This window comes from Acomys minous (genome assembly GCF_964271855.1).
Source record: "Acomys minous genome assembly, chromosome: 7".
NCBI classification, from domain to species: Eukaryota; Metazoa; Chordata; class Mammalia; order Rodentia; family Muridae; genus Acomys; species Acomys minous.
In genome coordinates this window covers 33,700,038-33,723,950 of record NC_140488.1, presented here as the reverse complement: position 1 = coordinate 33,723,950, position 23,913 = coordinate 33,700,038, and the positions used below count along the sequence as shown (strand labels likewise).

At 40.5% G+C, this 23,913-nt stretch overlaps 1 protein-coding gene and 1 long non-coding RNA gene across 4 annotated transcripts in view; one reads left to right on the top strand and one right to left on the bottom strand.

Moving 5' to 3' along the window:
- The first annotated feature begins 947 nt into the window (after window positions 1-947).
- LOC311601372 lies at window positions 948-15,133 on the top strand. Its single transcript, XR_014780555.1, has 2 exons — window positions 948-1,424; window positions 10,580-15,133. It is a non-coding gene; the product is annotated as an uncharacterized lncRNA (long non-coding RNA).
- Window positions 15,134-15,827: 694 nt separating this feature from the next.
- Window positions 15,828-23,913, bottom strand: part of CUL4B (cullin 4B) — a 38,929-nt gene continuing 30,843 nt past the window's right edge. For all 3 annotated transcript variants that reach the window (XM_084788742.1, XM_084788743.1, XM_084788744.1), the window contains 5 exons: window positions 22,828-22,941; window positions 21,828-21,933; window positions 20,747-20,919; window positions 19,397-19,549; window positions 15,828-16,047 (listed from right to left, as the gene is read on the bottom strand). In XM_084788742.1, the coding sequence (XP_084644868.1) occupies window positions 15,952-16,047; window positions 19,397-19,549; window positions 20,747-20,919; window positions 21,828-21,933; window positions 22,828-22,941 (642 nt within the window). In that variant the 3' untranslated portion in view covers window positions 15,828-15,951. The remainder of the gene's footprint in view (window positions 16,048-19,396; window positions 19,550-20,746; window positions 20,920-21,827; window positions 21,934-22,827; window positions 22,942-23,913) is intronic.

The following is a 23,913-nucleotide window of genomic DNA, read 5'->3' as shown; positions in this document are numbered from 1 at the left end:
GGTGGTGACACTTTTGGGATGATGGTTTGGGGTTCTGTAAGAAAGCAGGCTGAGCAAGTATGAGGAGCAAGCCAGTGAGCAGCACCCGTCCATGGCTCTGCATTAGCTCCTCCTGCAGGTTCTTGCTCTGGCTTCCTTCAGTGATGAACTGAATGCTCCCTTTCCTCCCCAAGTTGCTTTGTGTTTGAGCAGAACAATGACATTTTGTTTGGTTTTTCCAGACAGGGTTTCTCTGTGTAGCCTTGACTATCCTGGACTCACTTTGTAGACCAGGCTGGCTTGGAACTCGCAGCAATCCACCTGCCTCTGCCTCCCGAGTGCTAGGATTAAAGGTGTGTGCCACCACTGCCCAGCTCCAAGACATGTTCTTAACCACTGGGCCATCTCTTCTGCTCCCCGGTACTAGATTTAAAATCACAGATCGACTACCGCACAGCAATAGCAAAAGTAGCCATGTCAATTTATATGCTGCCAGAGGAGCTCAAGCAGTCCTTCATCACCACCATCATCCAGTGCTGATGATGGGCTTTTCCATTTTTGCAGCCAGAGGAATGTGATGTTGCAGGGTATTTGATCCCAATGTGATCCTTGAGATTGTCAACTGTAAAAAATCTATCTTTTGTCTGGTGTGGTTGATCCCTAACACACACCTTTAATCCAAAGCTATCTGCACATGGGAGTTAATAAAATTAACCCTAGGACAAGGGGCATAGCAAGAAACCAGGTAACAAGGACTAAAGTGTGTACTTAAGACAGTATGTAGAGGTAGAAGGGACCTTCCGTGCTTTTAGCTCTTGGGCTTTACTCTTGGGACTTTAGCTTTAGCTCTTTAGCTCTTTGGCTCTTGAGCTCGTCTTCTTGGCCTTTGAGCTAGCAAGCCTTCGGTCTTGAGGTTTTTGGTCTTTTCCTCCTGACTTGTCAGCTGAGCTAATGAGCCTTTTTGGGCCTTTTCCATCTGACGTGAGCTGAGTAAGAAAGCTGGCTGGGAGCTTCCTCTGCCTGAGTTAGCAGGTTTTTCACCACAGTATCTGGCTCCTGAGTCTTTATTGATAACTGGAGACGAGGGATTTTAAATTAAAGCAATGTGATTTGTCTACCGTTTTCCTCTGAATTCCTTCTATTTCAGTCAGACCGATTTTGCACATAATTTGCTTTCCTCTTCTGTGTTGTTGACATGCTTTGCTAGTTTTCAAGTTACCTAGATTTTTCTTGGTTTACAAAACACTCCTATTTTCTGAATGTTGATCTTGTATAGTTATGTGCACTGTGAATTTCACCTGCCAATCTGTGGATCACTTTTCTGATTTTTGTGGGGAGGGCTTTTGGTTACAACTATTCTATCACATTGCCCTTGTCTTTTAGTTTGTTTGTTTTGTTTTTTCAAGACAGGGTTTCTGTGTGGCCTTGGCTGTCCTGGATTCTTTGTAGACCAGGCTGGCCTGGAACTCACAGAGATCCACCTGCCTCTGCCTCCCAAGTGCTGGGATACTCCGCTAGTTTGCATGTTATATATCTTACTGGCTCCAGCTGAGGCTATCACATAGTTTTTATACAAGAAAAATAAAGTGAATTAAATCTTTTTCAAAAGATAATTTGGAGATACACAGGAACATATAAACCAATGAGGATTCTAATGAATCATATAGTATTCTAGATCAAGTGAACACAAAGGAAGAGAAAGTTCTTCATCTTTCCCTGAGTATCTCCCAAGTGTGCAACAGGCACCAATACTATTACTTAGGTTTTTTTTCTTGCAAATGAGCTGTTTCAGGGATCCAAGTCAAGGGTAAGCCATGCATGGATTCCCAGGCAGAGAGAGAAAGCTCACAAGTTTCAGTTCGGCCTGATCTACATAGTGAGCTTCTGGCTAACTAGGACTGCATAGCAAGACTCAGGCTAGAAACTGCAGAGGGAACAATATTTTTATGCATCTATAGTTTTGGGTGACAGCGATGGCATCTCTGGGGAATCCCATTCACTCTGGAGGTTGCCAGAGTCCTAGAAACACCGGCCGGTGTCAAGGGGTCAAAAACAACATCAAATACTGCCCACTCAAATCTTTGCCTACTATGCTTGGTTAAAAGGGTTTAGCCTGGTCATTGTCTGAGTGCCGATTCAGAAGGAGAGACCACCATGAGGGCATTGGGCACAATTCGGGAGTACAAAGTGGTGGTGGCCAAGTCCCACTTCTGCTACTTCATGTCACAGCCAAAGGTGAAGTCGTCATCCGGGAAGATAGTGTCCTGCGGGCAGGTGCTTGAGAAGTTGCCGCTGCATGTGAAGCACTTCACCATCGGGCTGCGCTATGACTCCCGCAGTGACACACTCAACATGTAGGGAGCGTATCGGGACCTCACTGGTGTGGTCACACAGTGCTACCAGCCATGGGTGCCCGGCACCACTCTCACACGCATTCCATCCAGATCATGAAGGCAGAGAGATTGCAGCCAGCAAGTTTCCTGACTCCGAATCAAGTTCCTGTTGCCTCACCGCTTGTTACAGGGCCAGCACAAGCCACACCTCACCACTAAGATGTCTAACACCTTAGAGACCCAGAGACCCTCTGAGCAAAACTCGAGAAAGGCAAAAAAAAAAAAAAAAAGAAAGAAAAAAAGAAAAACAAGTAGCCAGAAGTGGTGGTGCACTCAGGGAGGCAGAAGCAGGTGGACCTGTGTGTTTGAGGCCAGCCTGGTCTACATAGTGAGTTCCAGACCAGCCAGAGCTACAAGACCCTGTCTTTTAACAAAAAAGGAAGCAAAAACATTTCAAGTTTTTTCCTTCTCAATTTTAGAGTACAGAGGAAAAACATTTGTGAAAGGTAATTCCATGGTTTGACAGAAAATAGTACTGTTCCCAGAAGCAACTATCCGCCTTCTCTTTCCTCATTTTGTGTCCTGAGTGTTTACTTGGCTTTCTGTCAGGTCACAGAGGTGATCAGGCTTGTGTGTAAATACAGCCAAATGAAAGGCCAGTCAGGAATGAGTCATAACCACTTTCAGCCGTGGTCCTACTGACTACAGCGAGGCTCAAATTTTCTCTCCTTTAGTTTTCTTTCCAAGTAGCTTGAGAAATTTGGCACAGCTCTGTGGAGATTCCTCTTGCACTCTGAAATACTGGTTGATTTATTAGTCAGTTGACAGGTATCCCTACTTTGGGGTGTTTTGGTTTTTTGTTTGTTTTTTTTAAGATTTACTTATTTACTATTTATACAGTGTTCTACCTGCATGTACACCTGCATGACAGAAAAGGGCACCAGATCTCATTACAGATGGTTGTGAGCCACCATATTGTTGCTGGGAATTGAACTCAGGACCTTTGTAAGAGCAGCCAGTGCTCTTAAGCTCTGAGCGGAGCATCTCTCCAGCACAGGTGTATCTAGTTTTTAAAGTTCACTACTGCTAGAAATATTTTTTGAGACAGGGTCTCACTCTGCAGCTCGACATGGCCTTCACACATCATTACAGGTGTGACCTACTGTGCCTGACATTTGTTTTGTTCTTCGAGACAGGGTCTCTGTGTAACAGTCCTGGCTGTCCTGGACTCACTTTTGTAGACCAGGCTTGCATGCCTGACAATTTTGTACTCTTCGAGTGCCCTCCCCATGAGAATTTATCAAGTAACTGAAACTTCCCGTCCATAGTGGGGATTGAATTCAGCTCCTACCTGCTACGTAAGCACCAGTTACCTCTGTACCCACCCCCCGCCCCCCGCCCCAGCCTCCAAACCCTTCTTGAAGCACTATAACACCATATGTGGTTCAGGAGACTTGAGTTCGCTCCAAATTAATTCCCAAGAGCTCCTCCTTTACTCTGCTTCTCCTCATTTTCTACAACTTTCAGTATTCAGTTCAGTTCATCTGAATCCTCAGATATATCCCCCCCCCAAATCTACAGCACCGCCTTCACCCCCTTCTCTACCTGTCCCAGCTACAACTCCTCAGCCACTTTAACTTTAGGCTCTTTTGCTCACATAGAACTTGGGCACCACTGAAAAAAAGAAATAGACAACACGTTATCTACCTGACAAGAGTGTGGAGACATTCAGACAGCTGTTAGAGCTCCTTGGCCACTCCCAAGAAACTTAGTCTGCACCTTTCATAATAAACACATAAGGCCATTGTGTTTTGAAAACTGAGCCAGTATTTGTCTTTCTCACAAAAGTAGACAAAAAAACATTAACCACATGAGCTTCTGTATGCTAGAAGATATTTAAGATTCAGCTACTGTATGGCTTGTATTAGCACCTGACACCTGGCTCAAAGTTTTAGATGAACCTGTCAGATCTCTGCATCTTCACGTGCTGTATTTTCTACCTGACTGATACTATCACAATTAATTAAGTGAATTCTACTTGTCTTAAAGCAAACACACTATTTTCTTAGAAAGTACAGGAAGTAACCCAAATGTTTTCCAAATTCAGATAGCTTTGGGAATCCTCATTAAATGAGAATATTGTTGGCTTAGCGCCCCCCCCCCTCAAAAAAGGAACACTGGAAATGGGGCAGACATGCCTTGGTAAGTGGCTGTGTTGAGTTTCCTGTGTAAACAGGAGATCTCAAGCTCAAATCCCTAGCGCTCATGTTAAAAGTCAGGTGTGACTGTGCAGGCACCCCAGCATTATGGGGCACAGAGAGAAGTAACAGTGGGACTATTTACTGGCTGCCAGCTCTAGGTTTCAAGGGAATACTGTGGAGAGGGATAGAGTAGGTCACCTGATGTCCTCCTCTGCTCTCCACGTGCCCGCACATACAAATGGCAATGTCTTCAGTTATTGGCATCAAAAGTGATGCAGATCCCACAATTTTCATGCTACTTGGACTTAAGGGTGTGAGTGGACATTCTCTGAAGATACATCTATACTGCAGATTGAAAGCTAACATTATCTTGGACCATCTTCACTTCATTTTTATTTGAGCGTGTACACAACGCATTGCACAAATGCCCACATGCATGTGGAGGCCAGTTCAAGTGTAGGTGTCTTTCCTCAGGTGCTAGACCTTAATGAGAAAGTCTCTAATTGGACTAGAGTTCATCAAGTAGGTTAAGGTGGCTGGCCACCAAGGCCCTGGGACCTACCCTTTGACCTTCCCAGTGTTTCCCAGTATGGGAGTGCAAAGCCACACCCTGCTTTCTTTAGCTTTTTGGGTTTTTTGTTTTTGTTTTTTTTTTGTTTTGTTTTTTTGTTTTTGTTTTTGTTCTTTTGTTTGTTTTTTGAGACAGGGTTTCTCTGTGTAGCCTTGGCCGTCCTGGACTCGCTTTGTAGACCAGGCTGGCCTCGAACTCACAACGATCCGCCTGCCTCTGCCTCCCGAGTGCTGGGATTAAAGGCATGCACCACCACGCCCGCCTGCTTGTTTTTTTTTTTTTCCCCCGTTTTTCCAAGACAGGGTTTTTCTGTGTAGCCTTGGCTGTCCTGGACTGGCTTTGGAAAACAGGCTGGCCTCAAACTCAACTTTGATCCGCCTGCCTCTGCCTCCCAAGTGCTAGGATTAATGTTTTGTTTTTGAGACAGGGTTTCTCAGTGTGGTCCTGGCTGTCTTTGAACTCACAGAGATCCGCCTGCCTGCGCCTCCCCAAGTGCTCAATTAAAGGTGTGCACCACTGTACCTGGTTCTATACTCAGTTCTCTAAAGAGTACTAGGGATTGAATTCAGGTTCTCATATTTGCCAGGCAAGCACTTTACTCAGCTGCCCCTCAAGCCCTTTAACCCATTTTAAATAGCCATTGACTGCCAGCCTCCACATCTTAGTTACCAGTTACAGCTGAGAACTAAGCAAAGTTCTTGGAATGTGGCATTAAAGCATAGTGACTCCTCATTTCTACCAACACTTAAGTTTGAATGCTGTGACATCTGAAACCTAGTAAAAAGAGACTTCCCTGCTTAGTCGCCATCCACTGATTTATATAACACTTCTTTTGTTCAGTGACCATAAAAGGTTGCATAACCTCGTCCACAGTGGAAGAAGTCTCTTAAGAGTAACCTGAATTCATATTCCTGGGCCATGATCATTTATATTTGCTCAGAATATACAATATTCTTACCCCCCTTTAAAGACTAGTTATATATTATGTTATCTATAGATGTTTAAGATTTAAAAACAAATGTACAATGTAGGAATTCACTATCAATTTCTTCACTACACAACAAAGTGTTAACAAAAAAGACACTATAGAAAGTGAAAAATGGCAGAAGTCCTTCTCTTATCAGAATTACTTTAAATGTATAAAGAATTAAACCCTCTAATTTGCATAGGAGGAGACCAGCAAAATGGATTTTAAAAACATAACTATATAGACTGTCTAGAGCCACAAACATAAGGAAAAGGGGTCGGTCCAGACAGAGTATGTAAACTATAAAACAGCGAGAGCTAGGCTATCTCTAGTAACTTCAGATAAAAGATGTTTGAGTGAAACTCTATACATTCTCTTACATAAGGAATGACAATATAATAAGGTGATGAGCCAATCCATCAAAAGGATGGAACAATTATACTCATATACGCCAATCCCAAAACACATGAAGCAAGAAATGGTGCACAACTGCAGTTCAAGATTTCAAAAGACTTCAATGTTCTACAGATTGAATATGAATAGGGAAACTTATGTACATGTAAATGATCCGGCCCTACTTTCCTTAGAACATACAACACCTCACCAAAAATGACATCTACTCCAAGCCTTCTCAGAACATTCTCCAGGCTACATCATTTGTTAGGCCATACAAGCTTCAGGTTTACAAAGAATGAAAAAAAAAGCAAAACAAAAAACAAAAAACGGTACAAAGAATGAAATCAAATGCAGTCTTTCCTTCCATCATAACAGGGAGAAATTAGAAATCAAGGCAGCAGGACTCAGAAGATGAAGGTGTTTGCCGCCAAGACTGACAACCTGAGTTGGATCCTCAGGATCCACTTGGTGGAGACAACTGACTTCTGCAAGTTGTCCACACATCCATGTTCTCTCTCTCTCTCTCTCTTTCTCTCTCTCTCTCTCTCTCTCTCTCTCTCTCTCTCTCTCTCTCTCTCTCTCTCTCTCTCACACACACACACACACACACACACACACACACATAGAGCATCAAAAAGAAACTAATTAACATGTAACCTAACGTAGTACACATACCTTCAATCCCAGCAACTGGGAGACAGAGACAGGCAAATCGCTGCTGAGTTTTGAGGCCAGCCTGCACTACACATAGTGAATTTCAGATCAACCAAAGCTGCATTGAGAGACCCTCTCCCCAAACAAACAAAAATAAAAAACAAAAGCCAAGCCAAGCACGGTGGCACACACCTGTGATTCCAGCAGAGGCAGGTGGATTGCTGTGAGTTTGAAGCCAGCCTGGTCTACAGAGTGAGTTCCAGGACAGCCAGGGCCATACAGAGAAACACTGTCTTGGAAAACAAACAAACAAAAAAACAAACACAGCCAACTGACAAGATGCAGCAAAAAGTGTCATGAGACCTTATTAACTATAAACACCTATAGTATAAAAGGAAGGCTTCAAATCAATAAGCCAGCTTTATACAAGAATCACAACAATGGGTGAGGTGGGGAGAAGAATCAGTAAAGTGCTTTTTTTGTCCACATGAGGACCCGAGTTTGAATTCCTCAAACCCACGTAAAAAGCTAGAGATGGCAGAGTTCATATAATCTCATTGCCAGGCAGCCAGAGCCAGGAGGAGCACGGAAGCTTGCCGGCAGTCAGTATCGACGAACTGGTGAGCTCCAGGTGCAGTGAGACCCTGACTCAGCGAATAAGATGCAGAGCAATAGAGGAAGATACCCAACACTGACTTCTCCACATTTTAATATTTAAAAAGGAGGGCATTAATATTTAAAGCCAGTTCTTCTCTATGTCTTCCAAATATTAGAAGAGCAAATAGTAGGCATATTTTGAAGGCAGTGTTGCCTGGTGATAAAGCAAAGGGGTGAAGCCGGGGGAGTTCAATACCTGGGCCCCACATAGTGGAAGAAGAAAAGTGACTCCTGTGACTTGTCATCTAAGTTCCATATAAGCACCATGGCACATACACCCCCACCATCAAATGTCCCAAAATGCTTCTAAAAAAAGAATACCAAATATTTCTTATGAACACTCATGTAGAAATCACCACTAATAACCAAACCCACACCACCAAAAGATTACATGCCTTACATGACATTTTACTAAGACTAGAATTGTTGAACATATGAAAAGGAGTCCAATTTAGTCCACATTAGCATAATGAAAGAATGTATCACAATCACCTCAGCTAACACAGAAAGCTGGATGATCTAGTTCCACATGGTTTAATAATTAAAATATCAAGCCCCAGGAGCTGGTTCCCTGGTTAAAAGCACTGGCTGCTCTTGCTGAGAGCGCCAGGTTCAGCTCCCAGCAACGACAAGGTAGCTCCCAACTGTCTGCAACTCCAGTTCCACGAGATCCAATGGACTCCTTTGGCCTCTGCAGGTAACATCAACGTACATGTGGCACATTATGCATGGCAGCAAACATCCATACACATAAAAATAAATCTTTTATAAAAATCAAACTCCCCAAACTAGGAGTGAAGAGTGAAAAGAAACGTCCTATTATAATGGGTATTTATGAAGTTCCCACAAAGTTATCCACTCTATACAATTATATTCAAAGTTGTCTTAGACTCTCCAGTTACACACTAGGCAAAACAAAAAAGGCAACCAACCAACCTAGATGGTTAAGATACTATAAATAAAACCCACCAAAATATATTTGCATCAACAAATCACCATAAAACTGAAGATACAAAACTATTTTATAAGGGAGCTGGAGAGATGGCTCAGAGGTTAAGAGCATTGACTGCTATTCCAGAGGTCCTGAGTTCAAGTCCCAGCAACCACATGGTGGCTCACAAGCATCTGTAGTGAGATCTGATGCCCTCTTCTGGCCTGCAGGTGTACATGCAGGCAGAACACTGTACATAAATAAATCCTTTTAAAAAAGCTAATTTATAAAAAAAGCAGTTGTAGAATCAGCAGTTCTCAACCTGTGGACTCCATATCCCACATATAAGATATGTAAATCACAATTCATAACAGCAATGATAGTTATGAAGTAGCAATGAAAAATAATTTTGTGGGGCTGGAGAGATGGCTCAGAAATTAAGAGCACTGTCTGCTCTTCCAAAGGTCCTGAGTTCAATTCCCAGCAACCACATGGTGGCTCACAACTATAGATGTGATTTCATGCCCTCTTCTGGCCTACAGGTGTGCATGCAGGCAGAGCACTGTACACATAATAAATAAACCTTTAAAAATATATATGTGAAAAATAATTGTATAGCTGGGGTCAGCAGAACATGAGGAACTGTACTACAGGGTCACAGCACTAGGAAAGTGAGAAACACTGGTTATAGATGGTTAAATATACTGACAATGCATGTGTAAATTAGTTCAGAAGATAATTTCATACATATAGAGGAGGGACTAACACAAAACTACATGAGAAGTGGAAATCTAACTGAAATTTTAAAAAAAGACCTAAAAATATATACTTGTAGTCATTTAGACTTAAAATTACTAAAGTAGATGAGAACACTCTTTAAAACATTCCTATTAAAACTCCCAAAAGCCTTTTTCACAGAAATGAAAAAACTCCTGCTGAAGTTTACACAGAACTGCTAAGTGATTCAACTAAATAAAATCATCTCATAAAGGAAGGGCGAAGTTGGAAACCACATACCCTGACTTTAAAATCACAGAGCTACAGTTAATCAAAGCAGTATAGTGCTAGCATAATTCAATATATGGACTCAGCCAGGTATACTGGTGAGCACCCTGAATCACAGCACTTGAGAGGCAGAGGCTCAAAAAAAAAAAAAAAAAAAAAAAAACCAAAGATAAACCAAGCCAACAGAACCAAACTAAATAAAAAAACAAATGTTAAAAATAGTAAGCTGGGGGGGGGGCTGGAGAGATGGCTCAATGGTTAAGAGCGCCACCTGCTCTTCCAAAGGTCCTGAGTTCAATTCCCAGCAACCACATGGTAATGTGTGCTGATGCCCTCTTCTGGCCTACAGGTGTACATGCAGGCAGAGCACTGTATATATAATAAAAAAATAAATAAATAAATAAATAAATCTTTTAAAAATACAAAATAATAAGCTGGGTGTGGGGTCCATGTCTTTAATCCAAGCACTTGGGAGGCAGAGGCACATGGATCTCTGAGCTCAAGGCTATTCTGATCTATACAGTGAGCTCCAGGACAGCCAAAGGTATACAGAGAAAAAAAAAATAGTGGGAATGCCACTTAAGAGGGCTGGAGAGATGACTCAGAGGTGAAGAGCACAGGGTGCTCTTCCAAAAGTAGTAAGTTCAATTTCCAGCAACCACATGGTGACTCCGAACCATGTATAATGAGATCTGGTGCCCTCTTCTGGTGTGCAGGCATACATGCACACAGAAAATACTGTATAGATAATAAATAAATAAATCTTTTTTTTTTTAAATGAGGGGAAACAAACTGGGCATGGTGGCACACACCTTTAATCCCAATACTCAGGGAAACAGAGGCAGGAAGATCTCTGTGAGTTGGAGGACAGCTGGGTCTACAGAGCAAGTCCAGGACAGCCAAGGCTACACACAGAGAAACCCTGTCTGGAAAAAACAAAAAGAGGGGAAACCATCTCTTTGTCAAATAGTGGTAGTACAACTTAATATCCCTATACAAAAAAAGAAGTATCCTTATCTCATACCACCTAAAAATTTAACTCAAATGATAAAAAAACTAGATAAATGAATAAAACTTAGAAAAAAATAAGTAAATCAAAAAACCAAATGAATTTGCTAACAATTTCTTCAAAATACCAAAAGCACAAGCAACAAAATAAAAAAAAACAAATGAATTAACTCTACTTCCTTAAATGCTTTTGGACTGGTGAGATGGCTTAGCAGGTTAAAGATACTTGGCAAATCTGACTACTTGAGTTCAATCCCTGGGATCTACAAGGTGAACACACTCCTACAAGCTGTCCTGACTTCCACACGTGTGCCACAACAAGCGCACACACCCGCACAAATGTGATAAAAAAAAATTACATACTTTTGTGCAAAGGATAGAGGAGAAAGAACTTTTAACTGGATAAAATACTAGCAAACTAGTTTATAAGACTCTAGTATCTGAGAATGTGAGAACTCTTATAATTTAGTAACAAAAGACAGACATCCTGTATGAAAATGGCCAGTGTGGAGACACCAAAAAGCTACAAATGGCAAACAAGGAAATGATATGCAAAATCACAAGTTATTAAAAAAAATAAAACCTCAAATGCTCATGAATCCACTTCATACTCACTAGAATGGTCATGGTAAGACAGTAGAAAACAAAAACACGTAGAGAAACTGAAACTTCTGGATGCTACCTACTAGCAGCAATGTAGTTTGAAGATCCCTGCATACATTTAGCACAGACTCACCACCTAACTCAGCAGTTTCATTCTGTAAATAATACTCTCACTGTCAAAAAGAGTTTAAAACAAGGAATTAAACAAGTGTGTAAGCCAGGCGTGGTGGCACACGCCTTTAATCCCAGCACTCAGGAGGCAGAGCCAGGTGGATCCCTGTGAGTTCGAGGCCAGCCTGGTCTACAAAGTGAGTCCAGGACAACCAAGGCTACACAGAAAGACTCTGTCTTAAAAAACCAAAAAAAAAAAAAAGTGTACACAATCCCTAAAGTGGAAACAACCGCAATTCTTTGTTTGGCTTGGTTTACTTGAAACAGGGTTTCTATTATAGTTTTGGCCATCCTAGACTTGCTTTGTAGACCAGCCTAGCCTTGAACTCACAGAGATCCACCTGCCTCTGCCTGGGATTAAAGGCGTGTGCCACCAGGCCCAGGAACAACTCTAATTCCTTTTTTTTTTTTTAAAGATTTATTTATTTACTTATTATGTATATAGTGTTCTGCCTGCATGTACACCTGCACACCAGAAGAGGGCACCAGAACTCATTATAGATGGTTGTGAGCCACCTTGTGGTTGCTGGGAATTGAACTCATGACCTTTGGAAGAGCACATAGTGCTCTTAAGCCTCTGAGCCATCTCTCTAGTCCAACAACTCCAATTTTTAACTACTTTGGGTAAATTTACGGCACACACAGCATGTGTGTGTGTATATGTGTGTACACATATATAACTCAGTTATAAAAGGGAATGAAGACCTGATATGTAATATGTACATGAACCTTGAAAAGCATCATAGTAATGAAAGCAATCTAACATAAGTCATAACTTCAATGATGAGAGTTCTAGAAAAGACAAATCCAGACAAAAGTTAGTGGTTTCCAAAGGCTGCATAGAGGAGGAATGGGAAAGAACCACTAATAGGTGCAGAAAAAGCCCTGAAACTACAAAATGATTAACTGCACAACAGTGAACACACTAAATGTCTCAATTGGATATATATACTTTTCTTGGTTTTTTAAGACAGGGTTTCTCTGTCTTAGCTGTCCTTAGTAGCCCTGGCTGTCCTGAAACTCTGTAGACCAGGATAGCCTTGAACCCAGAAAAATCCGCCTGCCTCTGCCCAATTTTAATAGAAAAATAAAAATTGGAGCCAGGCATGGTAGCGCACGCCTTTAATCCCAGCATTCAGGAGGCAGAGGCAGATGGATCTCTGTGAGCAGACAGACCAACCTGGTCTTCAAAGCAGTCCAGGACAGCCAAGGATACACAGGAAAACCCTGTCTCGAAAAACAAAACAAAATGTTTTATAAACTAAACTGCATTTTTTTTTTACCTGTGCTAGAGAATACTTTGGAACCGTATTGAACAGAAGGATTAGATTTTGTTTCTGTTTCTCAGAATCTCACTACGCAGTCCTGGAACTGAAAAAGAAACCCACCTGCCTCTGCCTTCCAAGTGCTGGGAATAATGGTATGACCTAAAGCAAGGTTAAGTATTTGAAAGTCTAATTATACAAAGTTCTATTACCCTTGGGTCTTTCTTCTCAGTAAACTACTTTGACAATTTTATGTAAATGATAGAATGACATATGTAACATTTTTGCCACATGCAACATTGCAGATTGGTCATTAAAACAGACAAAAATTATGCAATTAAAGACGTATAGGACAAGACATAGTAGTTCAAAGCTGTTATCCCAGCACTTAAGAGCCCAAGACAGGAACATCACAAACTCAAGACCAATCAGGGATATACAGCAAGATTCTGTCTTAAAGAGAAAAAAATTTATGGATACTAGGATAGAACATAAACTTTTCAATCTTTTAGATAGAAATGGTTACATAAAATAAACTGACGCCATCTCCAATACAAGAATACACATGTGGTAGAAGTATATGGCAAAGATGTCATGTTAAGAACATTCAAAGGAGTCAGGAAGTAAGTTAGGAAAACATCAAGTACCACCTGAGACAGGATTTTGTTCCGAATAGAGCAGTCTCAAGATTAAGAGATCAGAGTATCAAGCGCCGTAACACAGTAAGCAAATCTCTTCTTCCAACTTCAGTCTAAACTACTTCTATACTGACATTATGAAGTTGCTGACTTTGACAGTTTTAATCAGAAGTGTTTATACTTGCCCTTGATTTTTCTAAAGTAGAAATAACTGTTGGCTTTGAGAGTGCTAGGAACTTTTATCTTACTATAGCCTCTCCTCCACAGTATCTCAAAACCTACCAACAGAATAAAATGAAAATAACCAAATGTGAATTAAGGAAGCCATTAGGAAGATTTTGTTTTCTAGTTTTATAATTTTCTCACAATATTTGGAGTTAAAGATCTTCCCCCAGAAACTTTTTAAAATAGAAGTTTTATTGGAGAAAAATAGAATCACCACATACACAGAAAAAAAGAACACACACACAAAAAAAACCCAACAGATACAGAAGAACTAAAATTCACAATTACCCAATGTACCTTCCAGTTTCTTAAACAACTCCCTTAATAGTCTAGCTAGTTTTTTAGCTGTAACAGCATCAAATTTTCAAATTAAGAACTTTAGGAAAGTGCCTGGCGTGGTGGCGCACGCCTTTAATCCCAGTACTTGGGAGGCAGAGGCAAGCAGATCACTCTGAGTTCAAGGCCAGCCTGGTCTACAAAGCGAGTCCAGGACAGGCAAGGCTACACAGAGAAACCCTGTGTCAAAAAACCAAAAGAACTTTAGACAGGGACCTGCTTCCAAGATAATGAAGGTGGTATCAAGAGCCTCCTAGTAGGAACAACTCTGCCTAAAATTGTTTAAAGAATAATTAGTGAGTGATATACTAGTCTCCATATCCCAGAGACCAATAGGGATGAAACAGAACACTGATGTTGATGGTCCAGTAAACATAACAGCCACATTTCAGTGTCAGAAGAGCTCCTGTAAGGAAACCAGGAAGGCGCTGGAAAAATATACGAAATAGCTGCTCACAAAGAATTGGGAAGTTAATCCTAATACTATATATAGTCAAACTGTGCAAGTTGATGCATTAGAGAGAAATAGGCAACTTAAAAAAATATAGAGATCTTAACACAGGACTTTGAGAATTCAAGAGGACAATCAATAGTAGACACAAGAGCCCCAAGTCTCCTAAACTGACGGCTCAGACCTAAGCAGCCCCCTAAATGACAAGGAAATATGCTGCTTGAAAAAACACTAAAGAAGTTCTAATTTAAAATTAATCCTAAACCTGTCTACTTCTCTCCCGGAATCAACTGCCTTCATGGAAAAAGAAAGCAGGAAAACCATCTGGTGATGAAGAGAAGTCTTTTACTCACACTTTTAATTTGAAGAAAAATACTTTGTAATTTTCTATGTGTGAACAACTTGGGGACATTTCCCTGAAAAGCAGGTGTCCAGTGGCTATGAGAACTCTTAAATTCAAGCAACACAGAACTTGATGTTTTCAAATAGGAAGTGTGTAATAGAGGCCAGGGAGAAGTGTATGTCAAGTTTCTCCAAGCCAGGAGGAGGAAAGTATTGTTTATCAACAAAGACAAGAGATGCTTTCAAAAAGGGGAAGAAAAAAAAACTTTAGTAGAAAAAACTGGAATGCAAATCCTAGGAAGCCTCTAACAATTGACAATTGGCCCAAGTTAAAGACAAAGGGATCCAAACATTTAAAGACCGCGTGGTGAGTAGCTGGTGAGATTGTGCTCCTGTAATTTACAAAATATGTTTGCTGATTTTGGTGTCCTGTGATTTTCATACTGCATCTATTTTTAATAAAAAGAACTGGATTTCCCCCTATGTTCTCCTAGTACAAGATGGTCAGCAATTTTTCTATTTTAATAAGTACCTGTTAATCAGACAATAAATTTGGGACTAAGTCCTATGTACACACCCCATCCTCATAAGTAGGAACCTTTAGGAGGTGAGTTCATAAGGTATTATGGATGTAACTGTCACCCTAATTGAAAAACTTGCTTCCGAATATGGTTTTTTAAACCATCCCCTTCAGTGTAACAGAATGCCAACAGCAATGACAGGTTATTTTTCTTTTCATGGGAAACCACAAAATGGGTGAACAACAGAGTCCAGGGTGGTTTTTCTATTTGATAAATACATCCAGAACTCTGTACAGTGAATAAAATTTGCATGCAGTTTAAGTATCTTTAAATGAGTTTTAAGCAAATAAACCTTTTACTTTATTGGTGATGTATAAGAATCCCCCTCCCCTTTTTAATGTGGGATCTCTTCCCCAGTTCCAAAAGGAATCATAAAGACCGGGTATTTTCTTAAAGAGTGTTCTGCACATCATACTAAATAACATGCAAAGAGTTCAACAGCATTCTTTTTAAAGGTTAAGTATTACTCTTTAAAACGGGCATGTTAACCACTGAGAAAAGTCCACGCAACTATTTCTATCACACTGCTTCATTTGGTCATCGGAAGTATAAAAGACGTCAAATAACGTAAGATTCATCAAGTTAGTTTATCCATTGGCTAAGGAATTGTGACAACAAATGTTCCAAGGCCAACATTCTATGCAATATAGTTGTACTGATTTGGGTTTTCTTTATCTCTTTCCATGTAGTCTCGGTCAATTAGGGATTCTATTCTCTTCTTTAGATCAGCAGGCTGTAAGAGAAAACATATTTTCAATGCACAGCTCATAATCATCAGCCTAAGTCCACCTACCAAATTCCCATTGAAAAAGACACAGGCCAGAAGTGACTGCACAGAAGCAAGCAGATCTCTATGACTTTGAGGCCAGCATGGTCTACATAGTAAGTGGACAGCCAGAATGCCATGGCAAGACCCTGTCTCAAAATTACATGAAATATAGCTAGAGCTTTGTAGCAAACTTCTAAAATCCCAGTAAGTGGAAACCGGAGGCAAAGCTTGGTATACACAGTAAGACCCTGAATCAAATAAACCAACAAGTCTGAAATCAAGTAACTGAGCAATTAACAAATGAATTTTAAAAGCATAAAAAATTATTATATAAACTACAGATAATACTGGACCTAATGACATAGGCCTATAGTCATAGCCATTTGGGTTGCTGAGGAATGTCAATTATGAGTTCAAGAAGATTGGTAATAACAAAACAAAAGCGGGAGGAGTTGAGACTTTTTACTTGGTGGTCTAGTACCTACCGTAATTAGGGGCTCTAGGTTATATTCCCTAGCGCCACGTGAACTGCACCATGCAACTACATGAAGTTTGATAAAGCATAACATTAACTCACACCAGCAGGTTTCTATTTTACTATGAATTGTAACTATTTACATAAGTGATTTGGATCTCTGAATCTTACAGTTAGTTTACAATTCAATATGACAATTTTAGAACTAGGCATGGTTATGGCGGAGCGTGCCTATATCCCACAAGTCAAGCTACAGAGGGAATTAATTCAAGATCAGCCTGGAATGTATTAGACCCTGACACAAACAACAACAAGAACAATGAACCTTAAAACCCAAAACAACAAAATTACAGGGCTGGAGAGATGGCTTAGGGGTTATCAGTGTGCACTAGTCTTGAAGGGCCCAACTGTGATAAATTGGGAACCAGTTTACAAAAGATAGTCTCTTGAGTTAGGCCCCAATAACCAGGTAGGGCAGTTCATAACTGCCTTTAACTTCAGTTCCAGATAGAGAGAGCTGACACCTCTGGTCTCTGCATATACGTGCACACACATGTAAACACTCACACAGATACACATGATCAGAAATTAAAGACTAATTAAAAAATTAGTCTTATACTGATAATTATACTCCTCTCCTGAATGAATGATCCTAACATAAATTAACTATCTCCAGATCACTTAAACATACCTGAGAATCAATGTAAATGTTATACTACTTTTATATTGCTATTTATAATCCAAATACTGAAAAGAATATTCACTAGGCGAAAAAATTTTAAGATAAGAATCTCATGGCATTAAGAGCTGATATCAAACTCCTGGGCTCAAGTAATGTTGCTGCTTCAGCTGTTAGCTAGGAGTACAAGCTAGTGCTCACACCTTTTGTCTGGTTTGTGGAGGAATTTTTTTTTGAGATAGGGTTTCTCTTTGTAGTCCTGGCTATCCTGGAACTCACTCTGTAGACCGGGCTGGCAGACAACTAGCTGTCTTTGCCTCCCTAGTGCTGGGATTACAGGCATTTGCTACTATACTCAGCCAGCTACTACTTTTTTTAAAAAAGCAGGGTTTCTCTGTGTGTACCCCTGGCTGTCCTTGAACCCTGTAGACCAGGCTGGCCTTGAACTCAAGAGATCCACCTGCCTCTGCCTCCCTAGTGCTGAGATTAAAGGCGTGAGCCACCAGCACTCAACCAGCTACTGCATTCTTTTTTTTAATTCCTTGTTTTTTGAGACAGTTCTCTCTGTGTTGGCCTTGGCTGTCCTGTACTCGCTTTGTAGACCAGACTGGCCTCGAACTCAGAGATCCACTGCCTCTGCCTCTCAAGTGCTAGGACTAAAGGTGTGTGCCACCACGCCCTGCCAGCTATTGCATTTTTTTTGAGACAAGGTTTCTCTGTGTAGCCTTGGCTGTCCTAGTCTACAGAGTGAGTCCTCGAACTCACAGAGATCCGCCTGCCTCTGCCTCCTAAGTGCTACTGCATTCTTAAGGGATGTTTTCAACCTTTATTATTGAATTCAGAGATATCACATGAATTCACAGAATCAATGAATAGAAAGAGCTGATTTCAAAGTCAGCCTTGGAACACAGTAAGGCCCAATCCCCAAAACAAAAGAAAATATAAAGCAAAGGAGAAAAAAAAATAAGGAAGTAAAATTCCATCTAATAACGCCAAGGTTTAAGTATCAAATGGCTTTAGTTTGTTCCTACGTAGTAGCATCAGTAAGCAATCTTGCTTACCAGACTGAATACTAAGTGTTTATATTTCTCATCTCATTAAAGCCTCAAAATAACACTAAGGAGGTATGTATAATTACCAACTCCAAACAAGCTCAGCAAGATTAAAGGATTATCAAAGTCCAAAGCTGCTAGGAATCCTAAGAGTAAGGAGCCTATGCAACCTCTATCAAACATTTATTATTACAAGTTTTGAAATAATTTAGTATTTGGAAAATAGTCCAGTACACACCTGTCTATGTACCTTTATTACTAGACATTTGTACTGAATCATGGCCATGGACTGGCCAATTTCACTCTACTAGAACCACTGCTAGACATTTCCAAAAGACAAAAGGTGGTTCTTTAAAAATCTTTTATTTTAATACATTAATTCCTTTTTTTTGCCCAAAGACACGGTTTCTCTGTATAGCCTTGGCTGTCCTGGACTCACTTTGTAGACCAAGCCAGCCTTGAGCTCACAAAGATCCACCTACTTTTGCTTCCCTGATTCTGGGATTAAAGGTGTGTACCACTACACCTGGCTAATATATTTATTCTTATTTCATGTGCATTGGTGTTCTGCCTGCATGTATGTCTGCGTGAGGGTGTCTGATCCCTTCGAACTAGTTACAGACAGTTGTGAGCTGCCGTGTAGGTGCTGAGTCCTCTGAAGAACAGTCACTGAGCCATCTCTCCCACTCCCACAAAAAGTGCTTTACCACTAAGATACACCCAGAAGCCTCTGTAACAGATTTTAGTAGACATTTATATAAGGTAACCAAGCGTAAGATATAACTCAATCTAATGATAAGGAATCTCCAGAAAAGAAATAAAATTCAAAAGATATATAGTGATTAACTTCAAAATTTTCTCAGCCACGTTTACTCACTAAACTTTCAGTTACACAGACTACCTTTTGTAAACTGCCTCCCAATTTATCAGAGTTAGGATATGCTAACAAAGTTCTTTTGTGAATCACATGTATGAATACAGGAAATAATACGTCATTCCAAGCAGTTTTAAGCCTTTCATCTATGTTTCCAGGATTAGTGTCTATAATCAAATGTATTCCCCTTTTCATTTAAAACAAGTCCAGTATGGAGACACAGAAATACCTACTTTTACTGGAAATTTTAGCTGATTGTAGACTTCTGAAACAAGAAGATTGTGGCTAAGTGTTTTTCTCATCTTCATAATTCTGACAATTGCAGCATCAATTTGGTACTGTCTATCTTGAAATACTCTTTCTGTAGTGCTTGCTTGTTCTTCAACCTAAAAAAAATTTCAAATTAAGTCAAACTTAATTATTAACACAAACTGTACATTACAGACATAACAATTACTTTTCTAAAGGCACTGACTTATCTAAATGGGATCTTAAATATACAGATACAAGGGAAAAAATACTTGACAAATATAACTCCTTTCTGTTTTAATCATACTCTCCTGTGCCAATTAAAGCAATACAACAGAAGAGAAATGACCACCTTTGGGGCCTGGGGGGCGGAGGGGGAGGGGACCGCGGCTATAGACTCATTTAGTCAAAGTGCTTGCTGTGCAAGTAAGAGGACGTGTGCAAGAGAGACACTGACAACTATTTGGGAGAAAGGAGGAGACAGGCAAGAGGGGGAGAGGGTAGTGAGGAATTAAGTATGAGCAAGAAACACTGTAAGCAGGAAAATGTCACAATTTAAAAAAAGAAAACAAAATATAAAATTAAACTGATGGGCTAAAGAAATAACTCATTGGGAGAACACACAAGGTCCTGCATTCTAACCCTCGCAATGCAAGAAAAGCCCAAGAAACCAAACCAAACCAAAAACAAAAAAAAATTACCTAACACCTCTGTTTACTCCTAAACACAACAACAACAATAAAACTCTCAGGAGGCAGAGGCAGGCGGTTTGATGTAAGTTTGAGGCCAGCCTGGTCTACAAAGTCCAAAACAGGGTTATTACACAGGGAAACCTGGTCTCAAAAAAAAAAATCTAAAATGAAATGCATTTGGTCAGATGATAGGCACGCCAGGTGTGCTGGTGCACGCCTATAATTCGGCACTCTGTGGGAGGCAGAGGCAGGCGGATCACTGTAAGTTTTAGGCCACCCTGGTCTACAAAGTAAGGCCTGGAACGCCAAGCCTATACAGAGAAACCCTGCCTCAAAAAAAACAAACAAACAAAAAAAGAAGTGGCAGCATTAGAAAAATAAACTGTAAAGGCTAGGACTGAAAAATGGCTTAGAAATTAAGAAGACGTGGGTTAGGTCCCCCAGCACCCATGTAGCTGCTGTTCACAGCCATCTGCAATTCCAGCTCCAATGGACTCAATATTCTCGTTTCACATATGGGCCCCAGGCCTGATGTGCTGCAGACATACATGTAGGTAAAAACACTCAAGCATGTAATGTAGTATTTAATCTGTAACACATGTAAACCCAATATAGTTGGACTAGGAGAAGGCAAAGGTTTACCGTTTCTTTCATCTGGATTTGATTGATCTTTATCCTGAATAGTTTGTGTCTGAAATCGTCGTTACAAATGAATTTGTCACCATCTTCAATATCTTTGCCCTTTGGATTTTTAGCAAGAACTCTAGCTTTGCCACAAGCTAGTGACTGCAGTGTTCTCCTTAATTCTCCATCCTCTGAAGAAATAATGGTTAGTTATTTATTGGTTAGTAGCTTATAATGCAAAATAAGTTGTCTAAATAGGTTATTTCCTTATTTCAGTCACTATAGCACAGGCTTCACCTACATTCAAAAGTCTGCCTATACAGTTTTACCTACTGAATTTTGTATCTCGCCATTCTAAGGTACCACCAAACTTTTCGTGTTTCCTACCCACTCAGGTTTTCAAGTTATTTCTAACACCATTTCCTTTCTTTCATATGCCTGGCTTCTCTCCAATCACAATCTGAAGGCCTAACTCATCCCACTTCCTTCCACAATGATTACTTGTTTTGCTTAATTCTTCACACAGTTCTTGTTAGCACTACATACTAGTACTTTCTGGTTTAAAAATTATTAAGAATACAGAGGAGGGGGCTGGAGAATCCGCTCACTGTTGAAAAAAACATTCTGGTCTTGCAGAGGACCAGGGGTCAGTTCCTAGCACCTATAACAGTGACTCACAACCACCTAACTCAAGTTTCACGGGATAGTATGTCCCCTTCTAGCCTCTACAGATTCCGGCATGTGTATAATATAGACACACTCATATAGGCTCACAATAGATAAGTCTTTTGTACAGGAGAGGCTGGGGAGATGGCTCAGTGGTTATGAACATTGCTTGTTCTAGCAGAAAACCAGAGAACTTGAGTTAGATTCCCCGTGTCCATACAGCTCCTCACAAGGATCTGTAAGCCCGATTTCAGTGGAAGCAATCTCTCAGAAACCCAGGCCCCAAAAAAACAAAAACAAAAACAAAACAAAAAAAACCACCAGTGTACAGAAAAAAGTAGAGAGCATTATCCTTTGTACCTTCCAGAGCTCTGAACACAGTGACTGCACAGTAGAGAACAAATGCTTGCTACTTGGCAGACACAATACAAACCTATCCCAGTAGCTTGCTTGATCTCTTCTAAACTGAACTCTTCCCCTTCATTAAACATTAGCAGCACCAGGGTTTGAAAAAGAGAGACTTGAAGTTCTTTTTTGCCCTGTTGGGAAAAAAAAGCAATTTAGCCTGTTTTTTAAAACATGAAAAATTAATCGAAAAGTAATAATCTCTGACAGGAAACCATTTTTAGTTAGTGAGTTAAGAAGCACAGAAGATTAACATTATCCCAAACCTTGCGTCAGATGGCAATACAATGTGCAGTGCAAGATTTAGGTGTGATTCTAAAGAAAATGGGGTGAAGGATTAGTTAGTCTATTAATAGGTCTTTTATAATGCTTATTAAAACAGAACAAAGTAATGAAAATAACTCAGCCCTGTGTGTCATTATAGACAATCATAAGCAGCAAGAAATTACTATTCTGAATATATTTTTGAGACAGGGTTTCATGTGGCCTAGGCTAGACTTACTTTGTAACCAAATATATACGCGAACTCCCAATCTCCCTGCCTCTATCTGCCAAGTGCCACTATGCCCCACTTTCAAATAGAATTTGACTTGATTCGGGTCAGTCATGAACATCTGCAGAATTTTTAAAGATGGACATTGTTTGCCTTGATCTTTCACCCTATGATTTCTGTTTTTGTTTTGTTTTTCAAGACAGGGTTTCTCTGTCTAGCCCTGGTTGTCCTGGACTCACTTTGTAGCTCATGCTGGCCTTCGAGTGCTAGGATTACAGGTGTGTGTCACCACGCCCGGATCTCTGTTATGATTTCTAACAAGACAATAAACTATTCAATTTTACAGAAGGGCCAACTCCATTGTTGAAATGGTGACCATCTTAAAATACAACCAAAACTGTTAACAAGCTATTGCTGTTGTCATACAGATGTCAAGGACATACTCATAAAATAGCAGCTTGAACATTCAAATCAAGGGACATGGCTCCCATATAAAGACTAAGTCAGAACTTAAATTGTTGGAATATCCACTTACCTCTTTAAATTCGGCTTTTAGCACACAGTGTCCCAAAGTTGACTGCCACTGGAGTTTCCTGCCACTGTGTTTGCCTAAGTAAAATGTCTTGAAAATTTCCTGAAGTTTTACCATCTAAAGCAAATAAAATAAGTGTTTCTTTAAGCTGCAAATGCAATACAAACCTTAGCGCTATTGGGTTTTTTGTTTCTGTTTTTTTAACTTATGTATTTCATGTGTAAGGTGAGGTGTGCATGCCATAGTATGCTAGTGGAGGTCGGAGGACAACTTTCAGGAGTCAGTTCCCTCTTTCCATTATGTGGTTCCAGAGACGTGAACTCAGAATACAAGCTTGGTGGCAAGTGGCTTCACCCCTGGGCCACCTCAGTGACCTCCCCCTCTTATCACTCTTAACCCCCTGTAAAATAACTTCTAATAGTTTTCACGATTATATCCAGGAGGAATCAAACAATTTAATATAAGGTGATGGGGCTGGAGAGATGGCTCAGTGGTTAAAAGCACTGTCTGCTCTTCCAGAGGTCCTGGGTCCAACTCCCAGCAAACACATGGCGGCTCACAACTGTCTGTAGCTCCAATAGCTGACACCCTCACACAGACAGACATGCAGGCTAAATAAACACCAATGCACATAAAATAAAAAAATCTAACTACCCAACGTAGCAGGGCTTGGTGATCTTTACACTTTTTGATCTCTTCTGCACAATGAACCATCCTTTCACCTCTGATGGGCTTCTACACTCTACTGACTCCTTTCGCTCAATGCTGCTTCTGCCCAAATTTCTTTTGCAGTTTCCTCCCCCAACCCCCCTTTGGTTTTTCAAGACAGGGTTTCTCTGTGTAACAGCTCTGGCTCTCCTGAAACTTGCTCTGTAGACCAGGCTAGCCTTGAACTCAGAGGCCTCTGCCTCCCAAGTGCTGGGATTAAAGGTGTGCGTCACCGCCGCTCTGCTCAGTTTCCTCTTCTTACCATATACTACATGTGAGCCTTTCCTAAGGTTCAAGCTCTGCTCTTTCTCTTTGTATTCACCATACTGATTCTTTCTATAACCAGTCAGTCTCTTCCTTTACTCAGCCTTCTAGGTACTG